This window comes from Anabrus simplex, chromosome 5 (assembly GCF_040414725.1).
Source record: "Anabrus simplex isolate iqAnaSimp1 chromosome 5, ASM4041472v1, whole genome shotgun sequence".
Classification (NCBI taxonomy): Eukaryota; Metazoa; Arthropoda; class Insecta; order Orthoptera; family Tettigoniidae; genus Anabrus; species Anabrus simplex.
The window spans coordinates 297938203-297965933 of NC_090269.1; the positions used below are offsets into that span (position 1 = coordinate 297938203).

Sequence of the window (27731 nt, forward strand, 5' to 3'; positions counted from 1 at the left end):
TTGAGGCATTGAGGGGAATGAGGGAGAAGTTGGAGAGTTTGAGGGAGATAACTAGGATTCTTACAGAAGACAGGAAGAAAGATACGACTCCCTCAAACAATGTACAGGTTACAGTAGGTGTACAAGAGGGAGGGGAAGGAAAGAGAGGAGTTGTAGAAGACAGGTGGTCTAATGTTCTCTAAGGGGAAGGAGATTGCAGACTAAGGGCTCTATTCAGGATCAGAATTCAGGACAGGTGTCTGTGCGAAATCGATACGAGTCACTCCCGGAAGAACAACAGAGGGAAGATGAGGGACAGGGAACTGTTGCTGAGATGTGTGGAAGTAGGAGGAAGGGAAAAGGTAAGAAAGGGAAATGTAGAGTATAGGATAGGAAAAGACAGGTGGAACAGGGTCATGGGAAGGAGAAAAGGAAGGAGGAAGTAGCTTCTGCAGCTATCAGGAAGGTAGGACTGACCAGGAGGGGAGGGGATCAAATGAGGTGGGTAGGGTTGAGGTTCTGGTCATGGGGGATTCCATCGTTAGACACGTGGGGAAAGTGTGTGGAAGAAAGGGAACCAGGGTAGAATGTTATCCAGGAATTAGGTTGAGACAGATGTTGAGGAAAGTAGAAGGGAGGGAGGAGGGGAAGGAGAAGGTGGTAGTGTTTCACGTTGGTACCAACAACGTAAGGCAAGCTGATATAAGTACCAACATAGTTGGAGATGTGTGGGATCTGGTAAATGCAGCACGGATGAAGTTTAAGAAAGCGGAGATTGTTATTAGTGGAATACTGTGTAGGAAGGATACTGACTGGAGGGTGATGGGGGATTTAAATGAGACTATGGAGTGGGTATGTGGGAAAGTTCGGAAATGTATTTGGAAGGGTAATAGGGAGGTACATTCAGGGAAACGGGGTGGCCTAGGGAGCGGTGATAAGGGAACAGGAAACTGGAAATCAAGTAGGGATGACATAAAATTGTTGGTGTTGAACTGTAGAAGTATTGTAAAGAAAGGAATAGAATTAATTTAATAGATATATATTTACCAGATATTGTAATAGGAATTGAATCATGGCTGAGAAATGATATAATGGATGCAGAAATGTTCTCACGGCACTGGAGCGTGTATCGTAGAGATAGGATAGGAATGGTGGTAGGGGGAGTATTCATTCTGGTGAAAGAAGAATTTGTAAGCTATGAAAAAGTTAAAGATGAGACACATGAAATTCTAGGTGTAAGGCTCATTTCTAAAGATAATAGGCAACTTGATATATTTGGAGTGTACAGACCGGGAAAGGGTAGCACTGACGCGGATTCAGAATTATTTGATAGGATAGTCGGCCATGTGAGAAATGACATGGAAAGAAATGTGATTGTAGTGGGAGATCTGAATTTGCCAGATGTCAATTGGGAAGGAAATGCGAACGACAGGAAGCATGACCAACAAATGGCAAATAAGTTAATATGGGAAGGACAGCTGATTCAGAAAGTGATGGAACCAACCAGAGGGAAAAATATCCTGGATGTCGTGCTGATAAAACCAGATGAGCTCTATAGGGAAACTCAAGTAATAGATGGTATTAGTGATCATGAAGCTGTTTTTGTCGTTAGTTAATTATAAATGTGATAGAAAAGAAGGTCTTAAAAGTAGGACTATTAGGCAGTACCATATGGCTGATAAAGCAGGCATGAGGCAGTTTCTAAAAAGTAACTATGATCGGTGGAAAACGGTAAATAAAAATGTAAACAGACTCTGGGATGGATTTAAAGAAATTGTTGAGGAATATGAAAACAGGTTTGTACTTTTAAGGGTGGTAAGGAATGGTAAAGACCCACCTTATTATAACAGAGAAATAAAGAGACTAAGAAGGAGGTGCAGACTGGAAAGAAACAGAATTAGAAATGGCTGTGGAAGTAAGGAGAAATTGAAGGAACTTACTAGAAAATTGAATCTAGCAAAGAAGGCAGCTAAGGATAACATGATGGCAAGCATAATTGGCAGTCATACAAATTTTAGTGAAAAATGGAAGGGTATGTATAGGTATTTTAAAGCAGAAATATGTTCCAAGAAGGACATTCCAGGAATAATTAATGAACAAGGGGAGTGTGTATGTGAGGATCTTCAAAAGGAAGAAGTATTCAGTCAGCAGTATGTAAAGATTGTTGGCTACAAGGATAATGTCGAGATAGAAGAGGTGACTAAGACCAAAAAAGTATTAAAATTTACATATGATAACAATGATATTTACAATAAGATACAAAAGTTGGAAACTAAAAAAGTGGCTGGAATTGATCAGATTTCTGGGGATATACTGAAGACAATGGGTTGGGATATAGTACCATATCTGAGGTACTTATTTGATTATTGTTTGGTCGGAGGAGCTATACCAGATGAATGGAGAGTTGCTATAGTAAGCCCTGTGTATAAAGGAAAGGGTGATAGACATAAAGCTGAAAATTACAGGCCAGTAAGTTTGACGTGCATTGTATGTAAGCTTTGGGAAGGCATTCTTTCTGATTATATTAGACATGTTTGTGAAATTAATAACTTGTTCGATAGAAGGCAGTTTGGTTTTAGGAAAGGTTATTCCACTGAAGCTCAACTTGTAGGATTCCAGCAAGATATAGCAGATATCTTGGATTCTGGAAGTCAAATGGACTGTATCACGATTGACCTGTCTAAAGCATTTGATAGGGTGGATCATGGGAGACTACTGGCAAAAATGAGTGCAATTGGACTAGACAAAAGAGTGACTGAATGGGTTGCTATATTTCTAGAAAATAGATCTCAGAAAATTAGAGTAGGTGAAGCTTTATCTGACCCTGTAATAATTAAGAGAGGAATTTCTCAAGGCAGTATTATTGGACCTTTATGTTTTCTTATATATATGAATGATATTAGTAAAGGATTCGAATCGGAGGCAAGGTTTTTTGTGGATGATGTTATTCTCTATAGAGTGATAAATAAGTTACAAGACTGTGAGCAACTGCAGCGTGGCCTCGAAAATGTTGTGAGTTGGACAGCAGGTAATGGTATGTTGATAAATGGGGTTAAAAGTCAGCTTGTGAGTTTCACAACTAGGAAAAGTCCTCTCAGTTTTAATTACTGCGTTGATGGGGTGAAAGTTCCTTTTGGGGATCATTGTAAGTATCTAGGTGTTAATATAAGGAAAGATATTCATTTGGGTAATCACATAAATGGGATTGTAAATAAAGGGTACAGATCTCTGCACATGGTTATGAGGGTGTTTAGGGGTTGTAGTAAGGATGTAAAGGAGAGGGCATATAAGCCTCTAGTGAGACCCCAACTAGAGTAAGGTTCCAGTGTATGGGACCCTCACCAGGATTACCTGATTCAAGAACTGGAAAAAATCCGAAGAAAAGCAGCTTGATTTGTTCTGGGTGATTTCCGAAAAAAAGAGTAGCGTTACAAAAATGTTGCAAAGTTTAGGTTGGGAAGAATTGAGAGAAAGAAGAAGAGCTGCTCGACTAAGTGGTATGTTACAAGTAACTATTCTCACTTTGGTTCCGTATTGAAGTTGACGTATATCTCAAATATTATAATAATATTTGAGATATAAGTGGTATGTTCCGAGCTGTCAGCGGAGAGATGGCATGGAATGACATTAGTAGACAAATAAGTTTGAGTGGTGTTTATAAAAGTAGGAAAGATCATAATATGAAGATAAAGTTGGAATTCAAGAGGACAAACTGGGGCAAATATTCATTTATAGGAAGGGGAGTTAGGGATTGGAATAACTTACCAAGGGAGACGTTCAATAAATTTCCAATTTCTTTGAAATCATTTAGGAAAAGTTTAGGAAAACAACAGATAGGGAATCTGCCACCTGGGCGACTGCCCTAAATGCGGATCAGTATTGACTGATTGATTGATACATGTATGTGTGTATTTATCTTCAGTAGCCTCTTAGGTACTTGTTCTTTACTGCACATCATTTCAATTATTTTCTTCTAAGCACGTTTTAACATTAATCTCGAAATGAAGGTGCTCAAATATGTCGGTCTCGTATCGGTAGTTTTACGCACGTAAATGAACTCCTGCAGGACAAACTTCTGGCATCTTTGAAAACGTGAACAGTAGTTAGTGGGACGTAAAAGAACATTATTATTATTATTATTATTATGAATATGAATATGCAGTGTTTTATCGTTGAAATGAAGTTATTACGTGCTACCTAACCTTCATCAGTCGGCACCTGCTGCGCCCATGACGTCCACCATTTTGGTTTCAATATTACAGTCTCATATATTGCAGTCGGTCTTGCTTTATATGTGTAAGGTGCAACATGTGTTCTGATCTCGATAACATAATCGTACATGATAATATTAAGATACTAAATTTGTGTTAAGAAGGAGCAGTTTTGATTCCTGCCTGAAAGCCCAGTGACTATACAATGCCCTGAGGAAAGTACCGGAAACCTGTTCGGCGATACAATCGAAAAAAAGTCAAAAAATAAAATAAACATCTAACTCTGGACATAATGTAGGTTTGCAAGTAAAACATTTGATGAAACCCGTTCCGTCTTCAAGTAGAGCTGTCGAAATGCGCTCTGTCTCCTTCCAATTGTTATAGCCACACTCTGCTTTACGATTTCCGAGGATTCTCTAAACAATACCACCCGAATGCGATGCTAAGATGGTCCCTTATGCAAGTTCACCGCAGATTGCTTTTCCAGTACAGTACTTCCTCTAATTATCATAACGACGGGACGTTAACACCAAGATCCATAAGTATGCCATAGCCGTCCTTTCGTGAGATACAGTTTTCTGAAAAACTGTGTCATCGAGGATTTAGAGTTGATGGGACTGAAATTTGTGGACGGTTGATCCGGGAAATCGTTTCTTCAAGGAGCGGATAATGCAGGATTTTTACAATGTGATTTAATTAGGATGCTCGCGGGACATCGTAATTAGAACGTATAATACGGGAAAACGTACTTTCCGGGAACATATAATCGAGGTTCTACTGTATAATTCTGAATAGTTCAAGAACTCATTACAGTTACACTATATACTCCTAGGCGAGGACGGACTCTGTCGAAGTCATAAACACTATAGTTACTTTCACTGTTCAATATTCAATCAGTTCTATGTTATGCATAAAATATGTGTTATTTGAATAAAGCTTTCATACCTGATCTAGTTTTCATTATCAGGATTGTTGCAATTTATGACCACATGCATCTTAAGGTTGTTGAATGAGAATTCTCTCCTGGTTGTCACTGAGTATCTTCTTGTAGTGAGAAAAACTTCTTTTGACATCAGATCATGTAACGGGAGCGCACTTGAATAGAGTTAAATCATTGCAGAAAATTCCTAGAAATCTGCAGATGAAGTTACAAATATAAAAATATGCTCTCTCTTTGCCCCATTTGGACACAACAGATTCAATGAATTGTCGAAGAGAACTGCAATGGTGGAATGATTTGTCTTCTCCAGCACTTCACATGGCAGGAGGAACATATCTCCAGGCCGGTCTTCTTTCAGCGTGCCAACAAGCACATTTGCTACATATCTTCCATCCACATCTGTAGTCTTGTCTACTGAAACCTATACCTTACTGTTTTCCATGCCAGGCCTATTATATCCAACTTCTCTTCTTAACAAGAGGTCAGATAGTCCTTTGAGAGAGTAGATTCGTTAGGAACAGGATGCTTTATATATTTTTCAAGAAACTGTCTGAAGCTTCGGTTGTTAAGTTTGTTTAAAGGAATATTAGACTAAACCATCATCTTGCAGAGATCTTGTAAAAATTGTGAACACTGTGAACTTGATGTCAGAGTTTCGAATAGCAAATGTTGTCTATTTTCAAGTGCAGAATGTATAGTTACACAATTCTTATGTTTTGTAGAATTACAGTATTGTAGCACAGTGTGAAGCATTTTTCGGTAGTACTTTTTACCTCACACAATTTACAGAATAATATCACTCCATCCGTACTGAATATGTTTACACCGAACTCGCGAACAAAACTTCGCAACTTCTCATGTATATTGAAAGCAAGAGAACTCCCTCAATAACCAAGGTCATTCAATGTGTTGAAGGAGGGAGAGGGAAGGGCAAAGGAGAGAGATATGAATAATGACATATAATTGCAGAATAGCCTCTGCTTCCATATAAACAATAGCCCAGTTTCCAGGAATTGACCCAACCAGCAAACAATAGCTCTTACCTGCTAGAAATATTCCATACATTACTTGTCAATGGTTCTTCACTAGAAGTAATTTCTAGAGTTTACTCTGACTTTTATAAAACAAAGTTCAAATGAAAATTACCAAAATATGTCGTTATAATGAGATTTTGTTCAAAGTATGCCACAAAACTAAATATGCATTTATACACCCAATAAAACTGGTCAATTTTTATTATCATCCTTGAAAACGTGTTGAAAATACAAGAGTACACGATATAAGGTTAAGGAAAAAATACAACTTGTCATAGAAATCCGATCCCTAGTTGGTGGAATCAAATATTAGAGCAATTGAGGACTGTGCAGAAATGGTCAGTCCTTAACAATAGAATAAAAACTGAACTATTTAATGCTAATTGAACATTAGGAACTCTTATGGTAAGAAAATATATTTCCATGCAGTTCTTCTGTATTTAATGAAGTATTTTTATGAAGAGTAAAACCGGCCCCGAATATGGCAAAACAAAGGCCTTGTGCAGCCACCCCTAACGTGGAATGCAGATGCTGCTAGATGGACTTTTGTGGTATTACCTGTATGAAGGGACTATCCCTCCTAAAGAGCCATTGGCCTCTTTAGACTATATTCGTATTTATCCTCAGGGCTGCCAAATCTTTTTTTTTTTTTTGCTAGTTGCTTTACGTCGCACCGACACAGATAGGTCTTATGGCGACGATGGGACAGGGAAGGGTTAGGAGTTGGAAGGAAGCGGCCGTGGCCTTAATTAAGGTACAGCCCCAGCATTTGCCTGGTGTGAAAATGGGAAACCACGGAAAACCATTTTCAGGGCTGTCGACAGTGGGGTTCGAACCTACTATCTCCCGAATACTGGATACTGGCCGCACTTAAGCGACTGCAGCCAAATCTTTGAAGATGTATTAGCTTTTGTTTCAATTGTTTGTTTTGAGTAATAGTTCAACATCTAATTAATTTGTCACAATCAAGCCATTGTGATTTTGATAAATATTTCTCACTTATCACGTCACAAAATTTCCCTATTACCGCTTAGTACGATCACATTTCTCCTAGCCCTGAAAATGTTATTTGTCATCCCTTGTGAAAGAAACGTTATTTCCAACTCATTTAACAGCAGTCACCACAGTTGTTTGATTACGGGAAAAGACCTTGAATTCCTGAACTACACAGGGTAAGTTGCATCTTTGGGGAGCAAGCCATTAGCATCAGGAATGTTCAGTTTTGTTTGCCGGATAGCAGCGAGACTGCTGCATTCCATTCAGACGTTAGAAATTTATTTCATGTCGAATGGTACAGTGAAGTGTAGCGAATATTTGTTGCATGATACTGTAGCCTATACCTGGATTAAGAACATAATCCTGTGAAATTGACTAGCGTGGTGCATATTTGTCTAGTGATAGCCTAGTTATGGACACAAAAAGAGACATGAAATTCCTTACGAATGAAGACAAAATTAAAATCTGTCAGAAAGTGGACTAGCATCTTCATTTTAAAGCACGCAGAGGTCATGAATGTTGAACTCACACCTTTGAATTTCGACTCGATCACTCAAGTTGGTCATAGTTTTGTCGATCATCAGATTCAAAATAGCGGCTACAGTCATTCTTCACAGTCGCACACGGTCGAGTGTAACTCCCAATTATTTCTCGAAGAGTGTGACCAGGAAATAATGTTTAATAACCCACTGCTCAAAAATAAAAGGCTTCTACTAACATTTGTTTTAAAAAGAATGTGATACGCAATAATACTTTGATATTTTTATTGGCCTCCAAGCATGTTTTCGTATTTGTTGTCTGGTGTTTTTCACATCTTACAGTGCACTTGTTATTTTATAAGCCCCAGTGGAAGAGGCTTTCGTATTTGTTCTCTCGTCCTTTTAATACTTTCCTCTCATCTTAAGAAATGGTAGATTTAGTTTTCAATGTACCCACAGATACATGGCGTAAAATGTCCTATCAGAAAAATTGTATCCAGTATTTCCATATTAATTTGTATGTTCAGTAGTACGTTTTTTCCCTTAACACATTCCTTTTTCTTGTCCCCTGCAGAAATGTCTTAAAAAGGTTTTACTGTAATTATCAATTTAGTGAGGATTTATTTTTTTCTGTAACAATACTTAGGCATATCAAATTCATTCTACAAATTCCAAAGGTTCAATAAACATTTTTCATACCAAAATTTTAGAAAACTAAGGAGTAAGACATATTAAGTGATACAAGACTGTCTTACCATTCACATATTCTGATGCATAGAGCACTGACATAGCAGTAGTAGAAGCATCCACAACTTGTAGAGCAGTCTCACTTTCTGGAGATGACACCATCCCAAGAGCAGTACCTGAGAAGACCAAGAATTAAGAGCATATATTGTGATACTCAGATGATTTAGCTACAGATTGAAGTTTAAGAAAACATTTCACCTTTTCCTAGAATGTATCACCACCTGAAGACAATGGTATTTTTTTTTTAAAAGACTAAAAGTAGACCTGAAATATACTGATGGAAAAGTCAATCACAAGGATGGAACACGATAATTTAACCCAGTCTACAGAATTAGAAAGAATTCACAGAAGGTATGTTAAAAGTACAGAGTTATCCAAAAAGGTGGACCAAATTTAATTAATTTGTATTTCATAAACATGAACAATCTACATAAAAATCAACAATGGAAGGTTCAAAGTTTTGTTGACCACCACTGCTTGGTCAATGAGAGTTGCGTACACGGCCGCTAGGGTGCTAGCTGCATAAAACAGCCTCCTTGCTTCACCGTCAATTGTGAATCAGATGGCTACTATGCAGCATAAGGTATTCTGTATTCTTCAGTTTGCAAAATGTGAGTCAGTAGTTACAGTGTTAAAAAAAGATATTGAACAAATGAGAATAGTTCAGTAAAATTGGTAATAGAGTCCTTCTAAACTATTCTCCTGTGTTCAATATTTTTTTTAACAGTATCAAACACTGTGCTCAGAACATTCCAAAATATTTTTTCAACATTTAAAATGAATATTCCAAATTATTTTAATGTGTTTTTGTCCTTGTCCTTTGTTCTTAATCTTAAAACTTTTCGACAGATGATGCATACAGGATAGATGAAACATGTTCCGTTATTTTTAAATGTTATTTAAATAAATTAATAAAAATTTTAGTATTGTAAAGGTGGAACATTTGACTATACCTTTCTGATTAAGTATACGTACGACAATACAGGCTTTATAATTAAATTTATTTTATGCAATCTGATGTAATTTCGAGGTGCGCCGCAACATATTGAATGATTAACTGCTACGACATCATCCGAACCGTGCCATTTGCATGTCTAACCACTGTAACATTGTTCAACCCGCTCCCATTATTTTACCCAAGTTTCGAGCTGCAGTATCCCAGGCAAGCGAGGTCCGGGTGTAGCCTACATTTGCCATTCATAGTTGTTACTGAATTGTCATATTTTGTGGACTTTTGTGTAATTAAAAAGGATGCAATCTTCTAAGTAAGTCAGAACCTTGGAAGAAAAACTTTGAAGTATCAAAGAAGTTGAGAAAAATCTTTCTGAAAAGAAGATCAACATTGTTAAATGACTGGGTTTGGTGTCATCAACATTAAATTCCATCATGAGTAGAAAACATGAAATGCATGACCAAATAAAAAACATGGAATGTCCGCAAAGAAGAGGAAGACTGGGAAAGAATCAACATAGATCGAGTTGGAGATTGTACTACTCTTAGCCTGGTATCAAGCCCAAGCATCAGGCATTCCTGTGGATGGCAGCATCTTACGAGAGAAAGCTCTCACGGTCACGGAAAGAATGAACATAGAGAATTTCTCAGCTTACAAACAGATGGATCTCCCGCTTCAAGAAATGGCACAGGCTAGTGTATAAGAAGCTAGGAGCTAAGAGTGCTGCTGTAGATACAGTACATCAGGTACAGAAATGTGGTTGGAAAACCTACCGGTGCTGCTCGAGGGATACGAATCCCAAGACACTCACAGTGCAGAAGAAACGGGCCTCGTTTACAATTGTCTTCCTGACCATACACAAACAGTCCGAAGATCACACGACTGTTCTTTTGTGTTGTAACAGTGATGGATCCAATAAGCATGTGCCTATTGTCATAGGAAAGTTTCAGAAACCCATAAGCTTCAAAAACTTTCAGAAGTTACCAGTTCAATATTTTTCCAACACCAAAGCTTGAGCAACTACAGACATTTTTGTAGGATATCTTCATGGGCTGGACGCTTCCATGGGGACTCAGAAAAGGAAGATAAGTTCTGTTCACAGAAAAAACTGCCCATCTATACTATGCATTCCTTCATAACATCAGCACATTTTTTTTTTTTTTTTTCCTAATACCACTAGCATCCTGCAACCATTAGATGCAGCATTATAAAGTGTTTCAAGCAGTCTTGCAGGAATCAGTCAGTGCAAAGAGCCGTGTGTCACGTGGAAAATGAAAAGAGAGCAGAAATGAAAATAAACGTCCTGCAAGCAATTCATTTCATAACTAAGAAGGAGGTGCAGGTTGGAAAGAAATAGAGTAAGAAATGGCTGTGGAAGTAAGGAGAAATTGAAGGTACTTACTAGGAAATTTAATCTATCAAAGAAGTCAGCTAAGGATAACATGATGGCAAGCATAATTGGTGTCCATACTAATTTTAGTGAAAAATGGAAGAGTATGTATAGGTACTTTAAGGCAGAAACAGGTTCCAAGAAGGACATTCCAGGAAAAATTAATGAACAAGGGGAGTGTGTATGTGAGGATCTTCAAAAGGCAAAAGTATTCAGTCAGCAGTATGTAAAGATTGTTGGTTACAAGGATAATGTCCAGATAGAGGAGGTGACTAATACTAAAGAAGTATTAAAATTTACCTATTACAGCAATGACATTTACAGTAAGATACAAAAGTTGAAAACTAGAAAAGCAGCTGGAATTGATAAGGTTTTGGGGGATATACTAAAGACAATGGGTTGGGATGTAGTACCATATCTGAAGTACTTATTTGATTATTACCAAATGAATGGAGAGTTGCTATAGTAACCCCTGTATATAAAGGAAAGGGTGATAGACATAAAGCTGAAAATTACAGGCCAGTCAGTTTGACATGCATTGTATGTAAGCTTTGGGAAAGCATTCTTTCTGATTATATTAGACATGTTTGCAAAATTAATAACTGGTTTGATAGAAGGCAGTTTGGGTTTAGGAAAGGTTATTCCACTGAAGCTCAACTTGTAGGATTCAGCAAGATATAGCAAATATCCTGGATTCAGGAGGTCAATTGGACTGTATCGCGACTGACCTGTCTAAGGCATTTGATAGGGTAGATCATGGGAGACTACTGGCAAAAGTGAGTGCAAATGGACAAAAGAGTGACTGGATGGGTTGCTCTGTTTCTAGAAAATAGAACTCAGAGAATTAGAGTAGGTGAAGCTTTATCTGTCACTGTAAAAATTAAGAGGCGAATTCCTCAAGGCAGTATTAGTGGATCTTTATGTTTTCTTATATACAACATGTAAATTATATGTGTAAAGAAGGTGAATCAGAGATAAGGCTTTTCGCAGATGATGTTATTCTGTACAGAGTAATAAATAAGTTACAAGATTGTGAGCAACTGCAAAATGACCTCGATAATGTCGTGAGATGGACAGTAGGCAATGATATGTTGATAAACGGGGATAAATGTCAGGTTGTGAGTTTCACAAATAGGAAAAGTCCTCTCAGTTTTAATTACTGCATTGATGGGGTGAAAGTTCTCTTTGGGGATCATCGTAAATACCTAGGTATTAATATAAGGAAAGATCTTCATTGGGGTAATCACATAAATGGAATTGTAAATAAAGGGTACAGATCTCTGCACATGGTTATGAGAGTATTTAGGGGTTGTAGTAAGGATGTAAAGGAGAGAGCATATTTGTCTCTGGTGAGACCCCACCCTAGAGTATGGCTCCAGTGTATGGGACCCTTACCAGGATTACTTTATTCAGGAACTGGAAAAAATCCAAAGAAAAGCAGCTCAATTTGTTCTGGGCGATTTCCGACAAAAGAGTAGCGTTACAAAAATGTTGCAAAGTTTGGGCTGGGAGGACTTGGGAGAAAGGAGACGAGCTGCTCGACTAAGTGGTATGTAGATGTTGATTCCCATAGGGAATGTCCAATAAGGGACCATTATATTGGTATTATAAGTGGTATGTTCCGAGCTGTCAGTGGTGAGATGGCGTGGGAGGACATCAGTAGACGAATAAGTTTGGATGGTGTCTTTAAAAGTAGGAAAGATCACAATATGTTGGAATTCAAGAGGACAAATTGGGGCAAATATTCGTTTATAGGAAGGGGAGTTAGGGATTGAAATAACTTACCAAAGGAGATGTTCAATAAATTTCCAATTTCTTTGCAATCATTTAAGAAAAGTCTAGGAAAACAACAGATAGGGAATCTGCCACCTGGGCGACTGCCCTAAATGCAGATCAGTAGTGATTGATTGATGATTGAACATCGGCTTGGCATCCGATCTTGCCAGTCACAATTCATAACTGTTTCAGGAAAAGTGCGACTACAATGAAAGTGTAGAATATATTGACAATATCGTTGATAAGGAACCTGTGTGTGATGATTGGGAAAAGCTGGGCGTGAATAACATGGAATTTGGTTCAAGTATGTGCCATTAGACAGTGAGTTTCTCACATTTTTTGTTCTCAGTATATAGGAGTTGTATGGCAATATCACAGCGTCAACTGACAAATGTGTGCTATGGAAGGCGAGAGTGAACATGAGGTCGAACAACTACCGAACATCTCTGAAGGTGGGCGCATTCTAAACACTTTGAGCCTATATTTACGCTCAGGATATCGACGGAAGCGAGCAATAAATTATTAAATTTCTGCATGAAAGTTAAATGAGGCCAAAAAAACAAACGTCTATTAAGGACATTTTCAACAGATGTTAAAAGAAAGTACTGTGACGATTTTTTGCAGGTAGGTAGTGTGAAGGTATAAAATTTGTACTGTTATATTTTTTTATCAGTACATTATTCATCATTATGTATTTTATGTATGTCTATAATTATATTATAATTATATGTGTTTTATTTTGATGTATTATGTTTGCAATTGCTTTATAACTGGTGTTTCCCATATGCATCATTTTCCTGCATCTACTGTTGTTTTGGTTGTTTTGTTTTTCTTTGCTATCCCACAAAAAACAATGAATTGAGATTCCACTGTAATTATTATATTACTTTTTTCTGCAAGCTACTGCAGGATACAGGGTAAGGTGCTGCAACAAGTTATCCAGTTCAAGAGCTTTCCTACTGGCTTCCTCATCTACCTGCAATTATGACTGCATGGATCAAGTTAGCTTGTTGTTTAAAGGGGCCTAACATCCATGTCATTGGCTCACTAGCGAATTAGCTGATGACACACTGAGCTATTGTGTTATCTTATGGTCGATCGCTTCGATGACTATTGACACTAATTCAGAGCACTTCAAAAGTACACTGCTGAAGGTTAGAGGTAACCAACACTTAATTCCTTGGAACCAGTTCTCCCTTATATTGGTTTCTGTCTTGTTCAAGTGATTGCAGTTGAGAACTTGAATCTGAGGTACCAAGTGTGTCCAAGTGAATTATGTCGCATACAAAATGCAGGAAAGTTGATAGCAAGTGTTAAAAATTCAAGGATTTGTGGCATAGTAAATATTTCTTTAAAGAACATGTGTTTAATATGTGATGAAAGATTATCAGTATCAAAAAGCTGCCTCTGTGGATCCGTGGTAGAGTGTCGGCCTCTGGATCCCAAGATAGCGGGTTCAAACCCGGCAGAGGTAGTCGGATTTTTGAAGGGCGGAAAAAAATCCATTCGACACTCCATGTCGTACGATGTCGGCATGTAAAAGATCTCTGGTGATACATTTGGTATTTACCCGACAAAATTAATTAAATCTCAGCCATAGACGCCCAAGAGAGATCCGGTTTACTCTAGGTCCGCTAGATGGCAGACAGAGTAAACCGGAACGTCGAAATTGACGAGCAGACAGCCAGATGGCGTCAAATCGAAATGTCTGCAAACGGTAGCTGAGGCCATACGATTATTATTATTATTATTATTATTATTATCAGTATCAAAGGATTATAAAATTAAAAGACAGTATTCCTCCAAGGATAGTTCAGTTTATGATCGATTTGTTGGTTCAGAAAGCCTATCATAAGCAGTGAATGAAACAAAAAATTTAGTACTGCGATAAATGACGATTGCCATCAGAGCAGGGCCATCACAAGAAGTAGCAACACGGGCGAGCTAAGAAATTATAAATAGTAAATAATTTTCTGTTGCAGAATTCATCAAAGTGTGTTTAAATAAAAATAGAAAATATTTAATTTGATAAGACTGTCACATAACACTGTGACATCACATGTGGAATACCTACCCTCTAATGATCTAAATATACTGCACAACAAATTAAGACAATTTCAAATCTTTTCTATTGCATTTGACATAAGTACCAATGTAAACTGATACCTTCCACTTACAAATGTATGTTCATGATATTGATGATCTTGGATCCAACTATCAGATTTCAAATAAGCTCCAGCAAGCCTGAGGAGATAGACCAGGTAAAGAGAGCCATCTATGAACCAATATAACATTTCAAACACTCCTACATAATTTCTAGTGTTAAAATTGTTGACTGTTAATCAGCACCAGAGGAACAATGCCAAAATTTTGTGTGAAACATCTGCAAAATCTGGAGGTTCCTAATAACATCCTCCTAGGTGTATGAAGATTAGTAATTAAGGGGGCACTTCAAATTATTCGTAATCACCTTTACAACCCACTTTAAAAACCAATGTTCATTATTATTTTCAACACAGCTAATATGGAATGCTTTCACATGTTTGGCAACCCATAAATTGGGAAGTAATAAAAAATAAAAATAAAAAATTAATATTACAGAGGAGTTAACAATATGCATGGAACAACTATTGGCACTGATCTTTAAGAAGCCATATTTTTGTTCTTGCAACCAGCTGTGCGGTGTGACTATTGATTATGTTCCTTCGATGAGTGGTTCAAAATATGATCTGGCTCAATTAAATAGCAAACGGTGAAACAAGAAGGTCATTGACAGGGGACCTATGTGTGACAATTAGAAAAAAGCTGTCATAAACAACATGGAATTTGATATATGTATGTGGCATTAGACAGTGAACTTCTCACAGCATCACAGCTTTAATACTTCACAGCATCATTCATCAAAAGGTCTTGGGCATAAAAGTAATACTATATTAATTATAGGTTCTCATTTGCATGCATGTCTCATATCTTCTACTTTCTTCATGGTACGTTATGTTTTTATTGCAACATTATTTTTTGCTGGTCTTACGACTGTTTTTGTCCGAACACATGCTAGTGGGAGTCTGAACAATGATGAGTAGAGGCATGGTTTATTCACATCAATTTATGTAGGATTTTGCAAAATGAAACCACTGCTCCTGTTATTTTGTGAAATAGGACTTACCATATCACTTGTATTTTGTTTTATAATTTTCTAGAATTATTCGATTTTGTCAACAGGAGAACTTTGTTGTAACAAAGACCTTCTATAAGTTACCAGCATGGAGACTGTTCACATCTAATCAATATATGAAAAATGTTTCCACGTAATCGATACCTTTCTTTTTATTTAGCCTTTGGCTACTTATAAAAACATTAATAATATCAGGACATGTTTCGATCGCTTTGCGATCATCATCAGCTGCTTACATAAAGGCTTAGATAAAAACAGCATACAACAATCACATAGTTGACATTAAAAAACTGGTGTTAGTAAGGGACGTATGGATTGGAGGGGGTGGAGAGGTAGTGTGCAGAGGGGGGCGGTTGTTACTAGGACGTTAAAAAAATAAATTAAAATATTATCTATGGACTAGAATGTCTTTGGTTTCATTTAAGCCGCGAAGGTTTAATAAAATCACTTGTTTAAAAAACAAAGATTTTTTAGTGCTATGATCCTGAAGAAAAGTTTTTGTTAGTCTGTTTCTTCTTTAATTGACTTCTTGTTTCTTCTTTGTCACTTTTGTACTGTACTATGAAGCATGATTCTCTTCCTTATTCTTTTTCTAAGTGGAAAGGATGTGTCCGCTGTTGGTTGAATTAAACAATTTTTGTATTCATAAACTCGTCAGGTCAGATAGCTTGTTGTACGATCTGTAACTGGCAGAAAGAACTATGTGTCTATTAGTTAAAAATGCCTGGGGATGTGTTACCTAAGAAATCTGTTTAGAATAATGGAAATTAATTGAGAAATTTTGAACTTACCCCTGTCCAATTTACTTCTTTTACTTCCTGTAATTACGGGTGTGGGTCTGATTCTGCTGTCCTCGACCTTGTGTAGTAGTAGTGTGATGAGGTCTGTATGCTAGCTTGATTCGGAGGGGGGAGGGGAAGCGAGGACGTTTCGTCATTTGTTGTTTCACGCGAGGAGGTGGCTTCTGTCTGTGACGTAGTGGCCTCATGATTGCTTGTTACAAACTGCTGGGCGTATTTGGTTCCTACCTAATATTCCATGTATCTTAATATATGTTCGTATAAGGGATTTCTTTGTTCATTAATTTCATTTAAGTTCTTGTCCTTATTAATTAACTTATCCAGAAAAATGTGAATAGTTTCTAAACTATTCATCAGTCTTCCTTGATTTAGTCTGTTAATGATTACAAGGTCTTGTTTGATACCTGTAAATTTATGACCCGTCTCTTTCATATGTACTACCATTGTAGAAAACCTTCTGTGTTTTTCCGCATTGATGTGTTCTTGATACCTTATTGCAAAGTTTCGCCCGGATTGCCTGACATATGTGGCCTTGCACTGGTTGCATATCAACTTATAAATTCCTGAATCCTGGAAATATTCATCTTTGTTCTTATTAACCATGTTATGGTTGAAAAACCTGTGCCTAGTGTTACTGTTTGTTGAAATCGATATAAGTGATTTTATTAAGGGACTTTGGGACTTAAATGAAACCAAAAACATTCTAGTCCATAGATAATATTTTAATTTATTTTAAAGTTTAACGTCCTAGTAACAACCGCCCCCCTCTGCACACTACCTTCCCCGCCCTCCAATCCATACGTCCCTTACTAACACCAGTTTTTTAATGTCAACTATGTGATTGTTGTATGCTGTTTTTATCTAAGCCTTTATGTAAGCAGCTGATGATGATCGCAAAGCGATCGAAACATGTCCTGATATTATTATTTTTATAAGTAGCCAAAGGCTAAATAAAAAGAAAGGTACTGATTAGATGGAAACATTTTTCATATATTGATTAGATTACATTATCGATATGGCAATGAAGTGGATAGTTTGTAAGACTGTACACATGATAATTAAATGCTGAAACTGAGGCAAGGATTATGAAGAATCAGACTGATAACATTTTCATTATAAAGAGACTCAGAAACTGCATTAAGGCAGTGAAGACTTATCCTGGTGCTGATGTTTCATCAGATCATAATCCACTGGTTGCTAAAATTAAGGCGAAATTAAAGGTCATCATGAAAAAGTTTGTCAGTCCTAAACTTGATACTGTAAAACTCCAAGACGCAGAATACTGAAAGACCTATGTGAACAGTTATCCAACCAGACTGAAATACTGAAGAACACTGAAACCAGTTGGAGTCAATTCAAAACAACTGTAACGGATAAAGAAAATCATCATCTTATACAAGACAACCAAGTTAGAAGAAACACATAGACGACTGACAAAATCCTTGATTTGATGGATCAATGGAGACTGGTTTCTGGAAAAAGTATAAAGAGCTCCAGACCAAAATTCACCAAATGATTAGAAGGACAAAAAAACATAATGGCTGGGTAATCATTGTAAGGACATAGAAGAATATGAATTGAAGCATGAATACTTTTAACATGCACAATAAGGTTAAAGAAGCTGCAGGTTTACATGTTAGGAGAACAAATGGGCTCATAACAATCACGAGAAGGTCATCATTGAACATGAAGAAAAACTGAAGAGCTGGAAAGTCTATGTGACCGATCCTTTCCATGATAATAAGGGAACACGCGCTTCTGTTCGTGATACAAATGAAGGGTCATTAATAACTCAACTGGAAGTAGAATATGCACTCAAGAACTGCAAAAAGCAGAAAAGCACCTGGACCTGATGGTATACCAATAGAAATATTAATAATTCTTAAAGAAGACTTCTCACTGGATATCCTGACAGAGCTATTCAATGCAGTATACACCAATGGATCAATCCTTTCTGACTGGTGAACATCAACCTTCATCCCTATTCCAAAAAAAACAATGGCTAAATCTCATAGAGATTATAGAATCATAAGCCTAATGAGCCATGTTCTCAAAATCTTCCTAATAGTAATACATGCTTGAATATACAGCAAATATGGATCATACATGGCAGTACCCACTTTGGATACCATAGCCTAATGGATATGGGACGAGAGAAGCATTACTGTAAATGGATGTTTTGGTGCGAAGATGCGTAGATATGTTTGTGGATGTAGGCCTATATGCTTGTTTCACTGATTATGAAAAGGCTTTTGACCATGTGTCCGACTCGTTGGCTGAATGGTCAGCGTACTGGCCTTCGGTTCAGAGGGTCCCGGGTTCGATTCCCGGCCGGGTCGGGGATTTTAACCTTCATTGGTTAATTCCAATGGCCCGGGGGCTGGGTGTTTGTGCTGTCCCCAACATCCCTGCAACTCACACACCACACATAACTCTATCCTCCACCACAATAACACGCAGTTACCTACACATGGCAGATGCCGCCCACCCTCATCGGAGGGTCTGCCTTACAAGGGCTGCACTCAGCTAGAAATAGTCACACGAAATTATTATTATTTGACCATGTAAAACATAAAACACTGCTGCATATTCCACATGATATGGGCCTGGATGGTAGAGATCCGAATCACTGTCAACCTGTATAGGAATCAGACCGCATCAGTTAGGTCCATTCTACATGAGTTGTTCAAACGCCACTGGGTGACCACCTGCTACATACCGTAAACTTTGCAAACTACACGTGACCGCCATATTGTGGCTGTTAAACGGTGATCAAAACTCTTGGCTATTCTACATAATCAGTTAAAACACTGCCAGATATTTCAAGGGAGTGCTCTGATGAAGGTTGTTACCCTACAGACCAGGTTGATGGTCATTATAATTGTCAAAGTAAGCATTCCCAATATATAACTGGAGGTTAAGAGATATATTTTATGGTAAATCATGTCAGAAATATGTGTGCATTACCTCAGGTCATTGTTCATGGGTGGTTAATAATGCTAGGTGATTACAATTATTTTTGGTGACTTTTTAAGGTTAGTTCATCAAAATTAACATTCAAAAGAAACAAATTTCAATAATTGGCTGTTCAAGTGTATTTCCAGTGGAAGTTAGTTTTATTGGTATGGCCAGGCTATGAATAGGAGGCTATGTTAGTTTGATAGCTGGTCAGGCTGAGATGAGCATTGCTGTAATGTGGTTTGAAATATTAGTTGTAGTGTTATTCGGGATGACATTCCACTACCAGGCACCTTGATCTGATTTACAGTATAATAGTTTTCCTCTTACTTGAGTGCTTGTAAATAGTAACCATAATTTAGTTGAATAATCCACTGTATTTTCTTTGAGTGACTGTCTTCTGTGGTCATTACTTCAAATCTGCATGACAAGTAGTGTTGATATGCTAGTATCAGGATCATGATGGTCTTTCAGACTGTATACTTTGAATCAGCTGTGACATAGTTGTGATGTTCAAGCAAGCACTGAGAGAAAAGGCATTCAGATCTCAGAACGATTCCTTTGTACGCGCTGCCTCAAGAAGATTGAAACTATTCCGCATGTTCTGGGATCTTGTCCTCATGGTGAACTTTTAAGGAATATGCGTCGTCATAATATCTGCTTGTTAATTGCGACAACCCTGAAAGACCATAGTTTCCAGGTATTTGAGGAGGTTCATGGCTTAGCGGAGAACTGAAGCCACAAAAGGATCGACATCATTGCCTTCAAGAATAGGAAGAGAGGTTACATCATTGTCCCCACTATCAGATTTGAAAGCCATAAGTCGCAGCCCTCAGATGTCAACCTCGAGAAGAGGAATATTTACCTACCACTAATTCCTTACTATAGGAAGAAATACTAGCCAGAGGAAATCAAAATAGTGGGTCAGATGATTGGTGCGAGGGTAACAATTCCTGTTTTTGCCGCTAATTTTTGGAAACAGGTGTCCCTGCCAGTTACAATGTTAGAGAAGATTACAATCATAGCCTTAAGAGGTTCATTGATATTTCAAAGAAATCATTGTTACAATTAGGTTACGATTAACATTTCTCAAGTATATGTATTTCTCTTCTAAAAATGAATGTAAAAGTATACTTAGTCACAAGGCAGCCTCCGCATGAGAGGAAGCATTTCATGAAATAAAAATTAAAAATATATTATTAATATAATAGCAGTATGGTTGAACTGACTGCTTTTTCTATGGAGTGATGAATGTACTGAAATCATATTTAATTTATTCTGTTTTTATGTTATTACTCTGTCAATGCCTCCTCTGCGAACCATGTGACCTTGCCGCGGTGGGGAGGCTTGCATGTCCCAATGATGCAGACAGCCGAGCCACAGGTGCAACCATGTCGGATGGGTATCTGTTGAGAGACCAGACTAACGAATGGTTCATCGAAAGGGGGGGGTAGCAGCCTTTCGGTAGTTGCAAGGGCAGCAGTCTAGATGATTGACTGATACGGCCTTGTAATAATACTCAACATGGCTTAGCTGTGTTGATACTGCTACACGGCCAAAAGCAACGGGAAACTACAGTCGTAACTACCTCCCGAGGACATGCAACTATCTCTGTATGAATGAGGTACTGACAATGGCTTCCTCCCGGGTAAAATATTCCGGAGGTAAACTAGTCCCCCATTCGGATCTCTGGGTGGGGACTACACGAGAGGGGGCGATCATCAGGAAGATGGATACTGACATTCTGCGAGTCAGAGCGTGGAATGTTAGAAGTTTGAATCGTTGTGGTAGGTTAGAGAATCTGAAAAGGGAGATGGATAGGCTAAAGTTAGATGTAGTTGTTATAAGTGAAGTACTTTGGCAGGAACAACAGGATTTTTGGTCAGATGACTACCGAATTATCAACACAAAATCAAACAGGGGAAATGCAGGAGTTGGTTTAATAATGAATAAGAAAATACGGCAGCGGGTAAGCTACTACGACCAGCATAGTGAAAGAATTATTGTCGTCAAGATAGACACCAAACCAATGCCCACCACAATAGTGCAGGTCTATATGCCTACTAGTTCAGCGGGTTATGAAGAAATCGAAAGAATATACGAGGAGATAGAAGATTTAATACAATATGAAAAAGGTGACGAGAATCTAATTGTGATGGGAGACTGGAATGCAGTGGTAGGCCAAGGAAGAGAAGGCAGTACAGTAGGAGAATTTGGATTGGGACAAAGGAACGAAAGAGGAAGTCGTCTGGTTGAATTCTGCACTGATCATAATTTAGTCCTTGCCAATACTTGGTTCAAACACCACAAGCGACGGCTGTATACGTGGACTAGACCTGGAGACACTGGAAGGTATCAAATAGACATTATGATTAGGCAGAGATTCAGAAACCAGGTGTTGGATTGCAAAACTTTCCCAGGAGCAGACGTGGACTCTGACCACAACTTGTTGGTCATGAAATGCCATCTGAAGTTGAAGTAATTGAAGAAAGGAAAGAATGCAAAAAGATGGGATCTAGACAAGTTGAAAGAAAAGAGTGTGAGGGATTGTTTCAAGGAACATGTTACACAAGGACTAAATGAAAAGGCTGAAGGAAACACTATAGAGGAAGAGTGGAGAGTCATGAAAAATGAAGTCAGTAGGGCTGCTGAAGAAATGTTAGGAAAGAAGAAAAGATCAACTAAGAATCAGTGGATAACTCAGGAGATACTAGACCTGATTGATGAACGACAAAAATACAAGAAAGCTAGAAATGAAGAGGGCAGAAAAGAATACAGGCGATTAAAGAATCAAGTGGATAGAAAGTGCAAGGTAGCTAAGGAAGAATGGCTGAAGGAGAAGTGCAAGGATGTCGAGGCTGTATGGTCCTGGGAAAGGTAGATGCTACATACAGGAAAATCAAGGAAAACTTTGGAGAAGGAAAATCTAGGTGTATAAATATTAAGAGCTCAGATGGAAAGCCACTTCTAGGGAAAGAAGACAAAGCAGAAAGATGGCAGGAGCATATCCAACAGTTGTATCAAGGTAAAGATGTAGATAATTTGGTTCTGGAACATGAAGAGGCTGTTGATGCTGATGAAATGGAAGACCCAATTTTGAGGTCAGAGTTTGACAGAGCTGTGAGTGACCTCAATAGGAAAGAGGCACCTGAAATTGATGACATTCCCTCTGAATTACTGACTGCCTTAAGAGAAACCAGCATGGCAAGGTTATTTCATTTAGTGTGCAAGATATACGAGACAGGAAAAGTCCCATCCGATTTTCGGCAGAATGTTATTATACCTATTCCCAAGAAAGCCGGTGCTGACAGGTGTGAAAACTACCACACCATTAGTTTAGTATCTCATGCCTGCAAAATTTTAACACGTATTATTTACAGAAGAATGGAAAAACAAGTTGAAGCTGAGTTGGGAGAAGATCAATTTGGCTTTAGAAGAAATATAGGAACACGTGCAGCAATCCTGACTTTAGTCTGATCTTAGAGGATCAAATCAAGAAGGACAAGCCCACGTACATGGCATTCGTAGATCTAGAAAAGGCATTCGATAATGCTGATTGAACCAAGCTATTTATGATTCTGAATATGATAGGGATCAGATACCGAGAACGAAGAATTATCTACAATCTGTCACTCAGTCTGCAGTGATAAGAATCGAGGGCTTTGAAAAAGAAGCAGCAATCCAGAAAGGAGTGAGGCAAGGCTGCAGTTTATCCCCTCTTCTTTTCAACAGGCAGTAAAGGAAATCAAAGAGAAATTTGGAAAGGGAATCACAGTCCAAGGAGAGGAAATCAAAACCTTGAGATTTGCCGATGATATTGTTATTTTATCTGAGATTGCAGAAGATCTCGAGAAGTTGCTGAATGGTATGGATGAAGTCTTGGGTAAGGAGTACAAGATGAAAATAAATAAGTCCAAAACAAAAGTAATGGAGTGCAGTCGAATGAAGGCAGGTGATGTAGGAAATATTAGATTAGGAAATGAAATCTTAAAGGAAGTAGATGAATATTGTTACTTGGGTAGTAACATAACTAACGATGGCAGAAGTAAGGAGGACATAAAATGCAGACTAGCACAAGCAAGGAAGAGCTTTCTTAAGAAAAGAAATTTGCTCACTTCAAACATTGATATCGGAATTAGAAAGATGTTTTTGAAGACTTTCGTGTGGAGTGTGGCATTGTATGGAAGTGAAACATGGACAATAACTAGCTCAGAAAGAAAGAGAATAGAAGCTTTTGAAATGTGGTGTTAGAAGAATGCTGAAGGTGAGATGGATAGATCGAATCACGAATGAAAAGATACTGAATCAAATTGGTGAGAGGAGATTGATTTGGCTAAATTTGATGAGAAGAAGAGATAGAATGATAGGACAAATCTTAAGACACCCAGAACTTGTTCAGTTGGTTTTTAAGGAAGTATAGGTGGTAAGAACGGTAGGGGTAGACCAAGGTATGAATATGACAAGCAGATTAGAGCAGATGTAGGATGCAATAGTTATGTAGAAATGAAAAGGTTAGCACAGGATAGGGTGGCATGGAAAATGCATCAAACCAGACTATGGGGTGATGACTCAAACATCAACACTCTGTCAACGAGGTGTTAATTGTGATGATGGCTTTAAAATAATTGTCATAATGAGTTAAAAAAATTAATTTAATAGTAATATATGTTAATTTTTTTTGCTTGGAATTATTTTATTCATGGTGCAAACAAACATCTGCAATAAACACAGTTAAAAAAAATTGTTTGGGATATTACATGGTTGCAAAATTTCCTCTTCCATTAATCTGTAAACCAATTTACCAACTGAATGGATTTTTCTATTAATTTTCCTCTAGTTTTTCACCTATCGTCAAATAAGTTTTTTTTTAAATACATATTTAAAGGTTGTAGCAGAGATATTGTAGTATTTACTCGAAACAATGGGTTTTACATGTAAGTTAATTTTTACTATGAATTTTTCCATTTCAGATACTCGAGTTTTAATTTTATCAAAAGTCATCTTTAACCTATGAATACAACAAAAATATCATGCTAATTTTTGTTACATACATGCGGACTCTATAGATTAGTTTTACAAACTAAGGTGCATTAAAATATCAAAAAAAAAAAAAAAAAAAAAAAAAGAAACATATTAAGAAAAAAATGTGCTGAACAAACCTTCTGTAGTGTGAATGTTAGATATCAACACAAGTTACAAATGAGAATTGGGTAGCAGAAATAAGGGGTGGAACTGTACAATGTACTAATCACAGAGTGTTTGGGGAAGAAAGTTTGTGTCTTGGTTATTTATGATAAACATTTGTATGATTCATAACAATATCTTTAATAAGATGGGAAGATGGGGCAGGGATATTCTGGATTTTAAAGATGAGTTCTAAGGTGTTTTTGATGCTGTGTTTAGGTCTGAACCAAGTTTTTTCTTGGAAGATTGCATTCACTCTGTGGGCTAATTTTGTTGAGGGAGTTGCTGAAAATGAAACCACTGATCTGATGGGAATTCCAGGTTCATAACCATATGATCATGGAGGGTAAGAATTCACTGGAATGATTACATGGTGAGCCGAAACTACACAAACCTGGAATTCCCATCAGACCAATGGTATCATATTCAGGAACTCCCCCAATAAAATCAGCCCATACAGTGAAAACAATTTTCCAAACAAATACTCAGTTCTGACCTAAATACGGCATCAAAAACACCTTAGAAATCGTCTCTAAGATACAGAATACCCCTGCACCACCTTCCCATGTTAAGAACCTTTCTTGCAAACATTCCACTCTCCCAAACCCTCTCCTTGCTGAAAACATCATCAATAGTATCCAGGGCCGTTCAAAGGGCAGTTTGTGGGCCAGACATCATCATCATCATCATCATCAACCTTGCTATTAGTAAACATATAAAAACTTTGTGTGTTGTTTCCTTTAGTCTTAGTAATTAGTGATCCAATTAGTAATCCAATTTTCCAAATTAAGTAAAAACATGCATGAAGTAAATACCTAATGAGAAGTGTGAAACTAGTTTTTTGAAGATAAGAAAGTACTAATGTCCAGTTTATGTTCAGTGATGCTGAGTAGTAACACATCTTGGAGGTGACCATCACACAGCATCGATCTCAATCTTGATTTCTGGATCTTCAACTTAGAGAATATTTGCTTATATATGTAAGTTGAAGAAAACATGACGATCAAATGCCGGGCTTCTTTCTTCAGAGCTGTATAATTTTCTTCTGGTAACAATTTACAAAACTGAAGGAGATCATTAGGATCAAAGACCCCTTTCCCCGTGTCATCACATTAAAAGTCCAATATTTCTAACTGTAGTTCATCTGGTGCTTAGTCAGCTTCAAAAATAAATGGCAAAATAAACAAAGAAATTTCTAAATCCATTTCTACAAAATCAGCAAATATGGGAGCAAATTGGTCCTCAATGCCCTGAATTGCTTCTGCGAAAGAATCGTTCTTGAAAAGTTTTGTATGTAGGTCATTCACTGTTGGAAAATGTATCCAGTTTCTGCAGAAATTTGTTTCCTGAATAATTGCAACATTGCCGGCCATGCAGTGTATAGCTAGCATGCCTGCCTCTTCCTTGGAGACTCTGGGTTCAATTCCTGGCCAAGTCAGGAATTTTTACCTGGTTCTGAGGGCTGGTCCGAGGTCCACTCAGCTTATGTGATAACAAGAGGAGCTACCTGACGGTAAGAGAACAGCCCCGGTCTAGAAAGCCAAGAATAACGGATGAGAGGATTTGTTGTGCTTTATAATGCATTATAATGAAAACTCCCCAACCTGATTGTGACTGATGGTAGGCAAGCAGGCCTACCATTACAATGAAAATTCCCTAACCCAGTCTTCATACGAGATAAGACGTATGGTGACTTCCCCATCGTGTTTCTACGGTAACGTTAAGAGCTATGCAATATAATACAATCTTACTCACAAGGTGTACACCACCTAACCTAGAATTCTGTATACAATGTAGAATACCGTAGCGAAGCACAGGTACATCAGCTAGTATTAACTATGTCGAAGAAATGCATAGTGTGAAAGGGTTTAAGATTAAAATTATCTAATGAACCCTTTCACACTATGGTGGGAGTGAAAATTCAGACTGAAGTAGGAAGCTTCTTCGAAGTGAATCAGGGATTGAAGCAAGGAGATGGCTCAGCACCAATTCTATTTAACCTGGCACTAAAATCAGTGATTATAAAGTCAAGGGTGGACACCAGTGGAACACTTCTATACAAAACAGCTCAACTAGTTGGATATGCTGATGTTATTAATTTGATGGGAAGAACAACAAGGACAAAGAAGCATTTGAAGACTTGAGTAGAGAACGCAAAGAGATTGGACTTAAGATCAATGAACAAAAGACTAAGGTAATGGTGCAGGCTCGGAGAAGGATGTTTACAAATGACCAATTTGTCCCTGAAGGATCCAAAGTGGAGGTGGTGGATGAGTTTAACCCATATCTGCCCAAATTTTTTTCTGTGGAATATTGCTATATATTTCGTAAGCACAGATGTTTGTAACCTAAATGAAAGGCTTATGATGATTTTAGGTTTCATTAACATATTTTCGCGGAAATTTACCGTGTCGACATATGTCGACAGTGAGCATGAACGGGTAGGGTAAGAGACATGCTCAAAAAAGGAACTTTTCTTCGCATTTTAAGCTTATGAATGTAATAATTAATTAGTCAGTGAATATTAGTGACATAAGTGTTGAATAAGCAGAAAATATTTTAAAAAACATGATTCAAAACATAAATGAGGAACAGTTTCGTCTCAATTTAGAATGCATACTGTTTCAAAACAAAAGGGCAATATTTGTATGTTTATAGTAATTGTTATATACACAGTACCAAATTTTGAGCAAGTATGATCACTCTGAAAATAGCAAAAAAGGAAAACTACGAGTAGAATTTCAAAACAGTTTAGTCTGCGTTTTGAGGTTACACTCTGCTTCTCTTCATCCAGTCTGGTTTAGCGTGAGTGAAATGACTCGAAGCAAAGGACGTGGCGGCCAACGTTAGATTTTTGCACTGTTTCCTGGCAGCTTTACCATAGTGAGCGCACCGCACTTGCTTCCCTCTTGTTTCGAGGTAGTGGGATACCCCATCGGAACGCACTTCTGGCAACACACGTGAAGATACTTTCGTACTCGTAGCGGCACGAGATAGGATATATGTCCTAACGATGTAGCGTGTGAAGCCGAGAAGGTCTAAATTGGGGTCAAACGGTAAAGTTGCCATGCATTGTCCATGACGTTCAGAAGGAACACAATTAGAGGCCA

At 37.7% G+C, this 27731-nt stretch overlaps 1 protein-coding gene across 3 annotated transcripts in view; it reads right to left on the reverse strand.

The window, feature by feature from the left end:
* PEK (pancreatic eIF-2alpha kinase) overlaps positions 1-27731 on the reverse strand; it is a 360137-nt gene that overhangs the window by 170379 nt on the left and 162027 nt on the right. For all 3 annotated transcript variants that reach the window (XM_068227627.1, XM_068227629.1, XM_068227628.1), the window contains exon 8: positions 8395-8502. In XM_068227627.1, coding sequence (XP_068083728.1) covers positions 8395-8502 — 108 coding nt within the window. The remainder of the gene's footprint in view (positions 1-8394; positions 8503-27731) is intronic.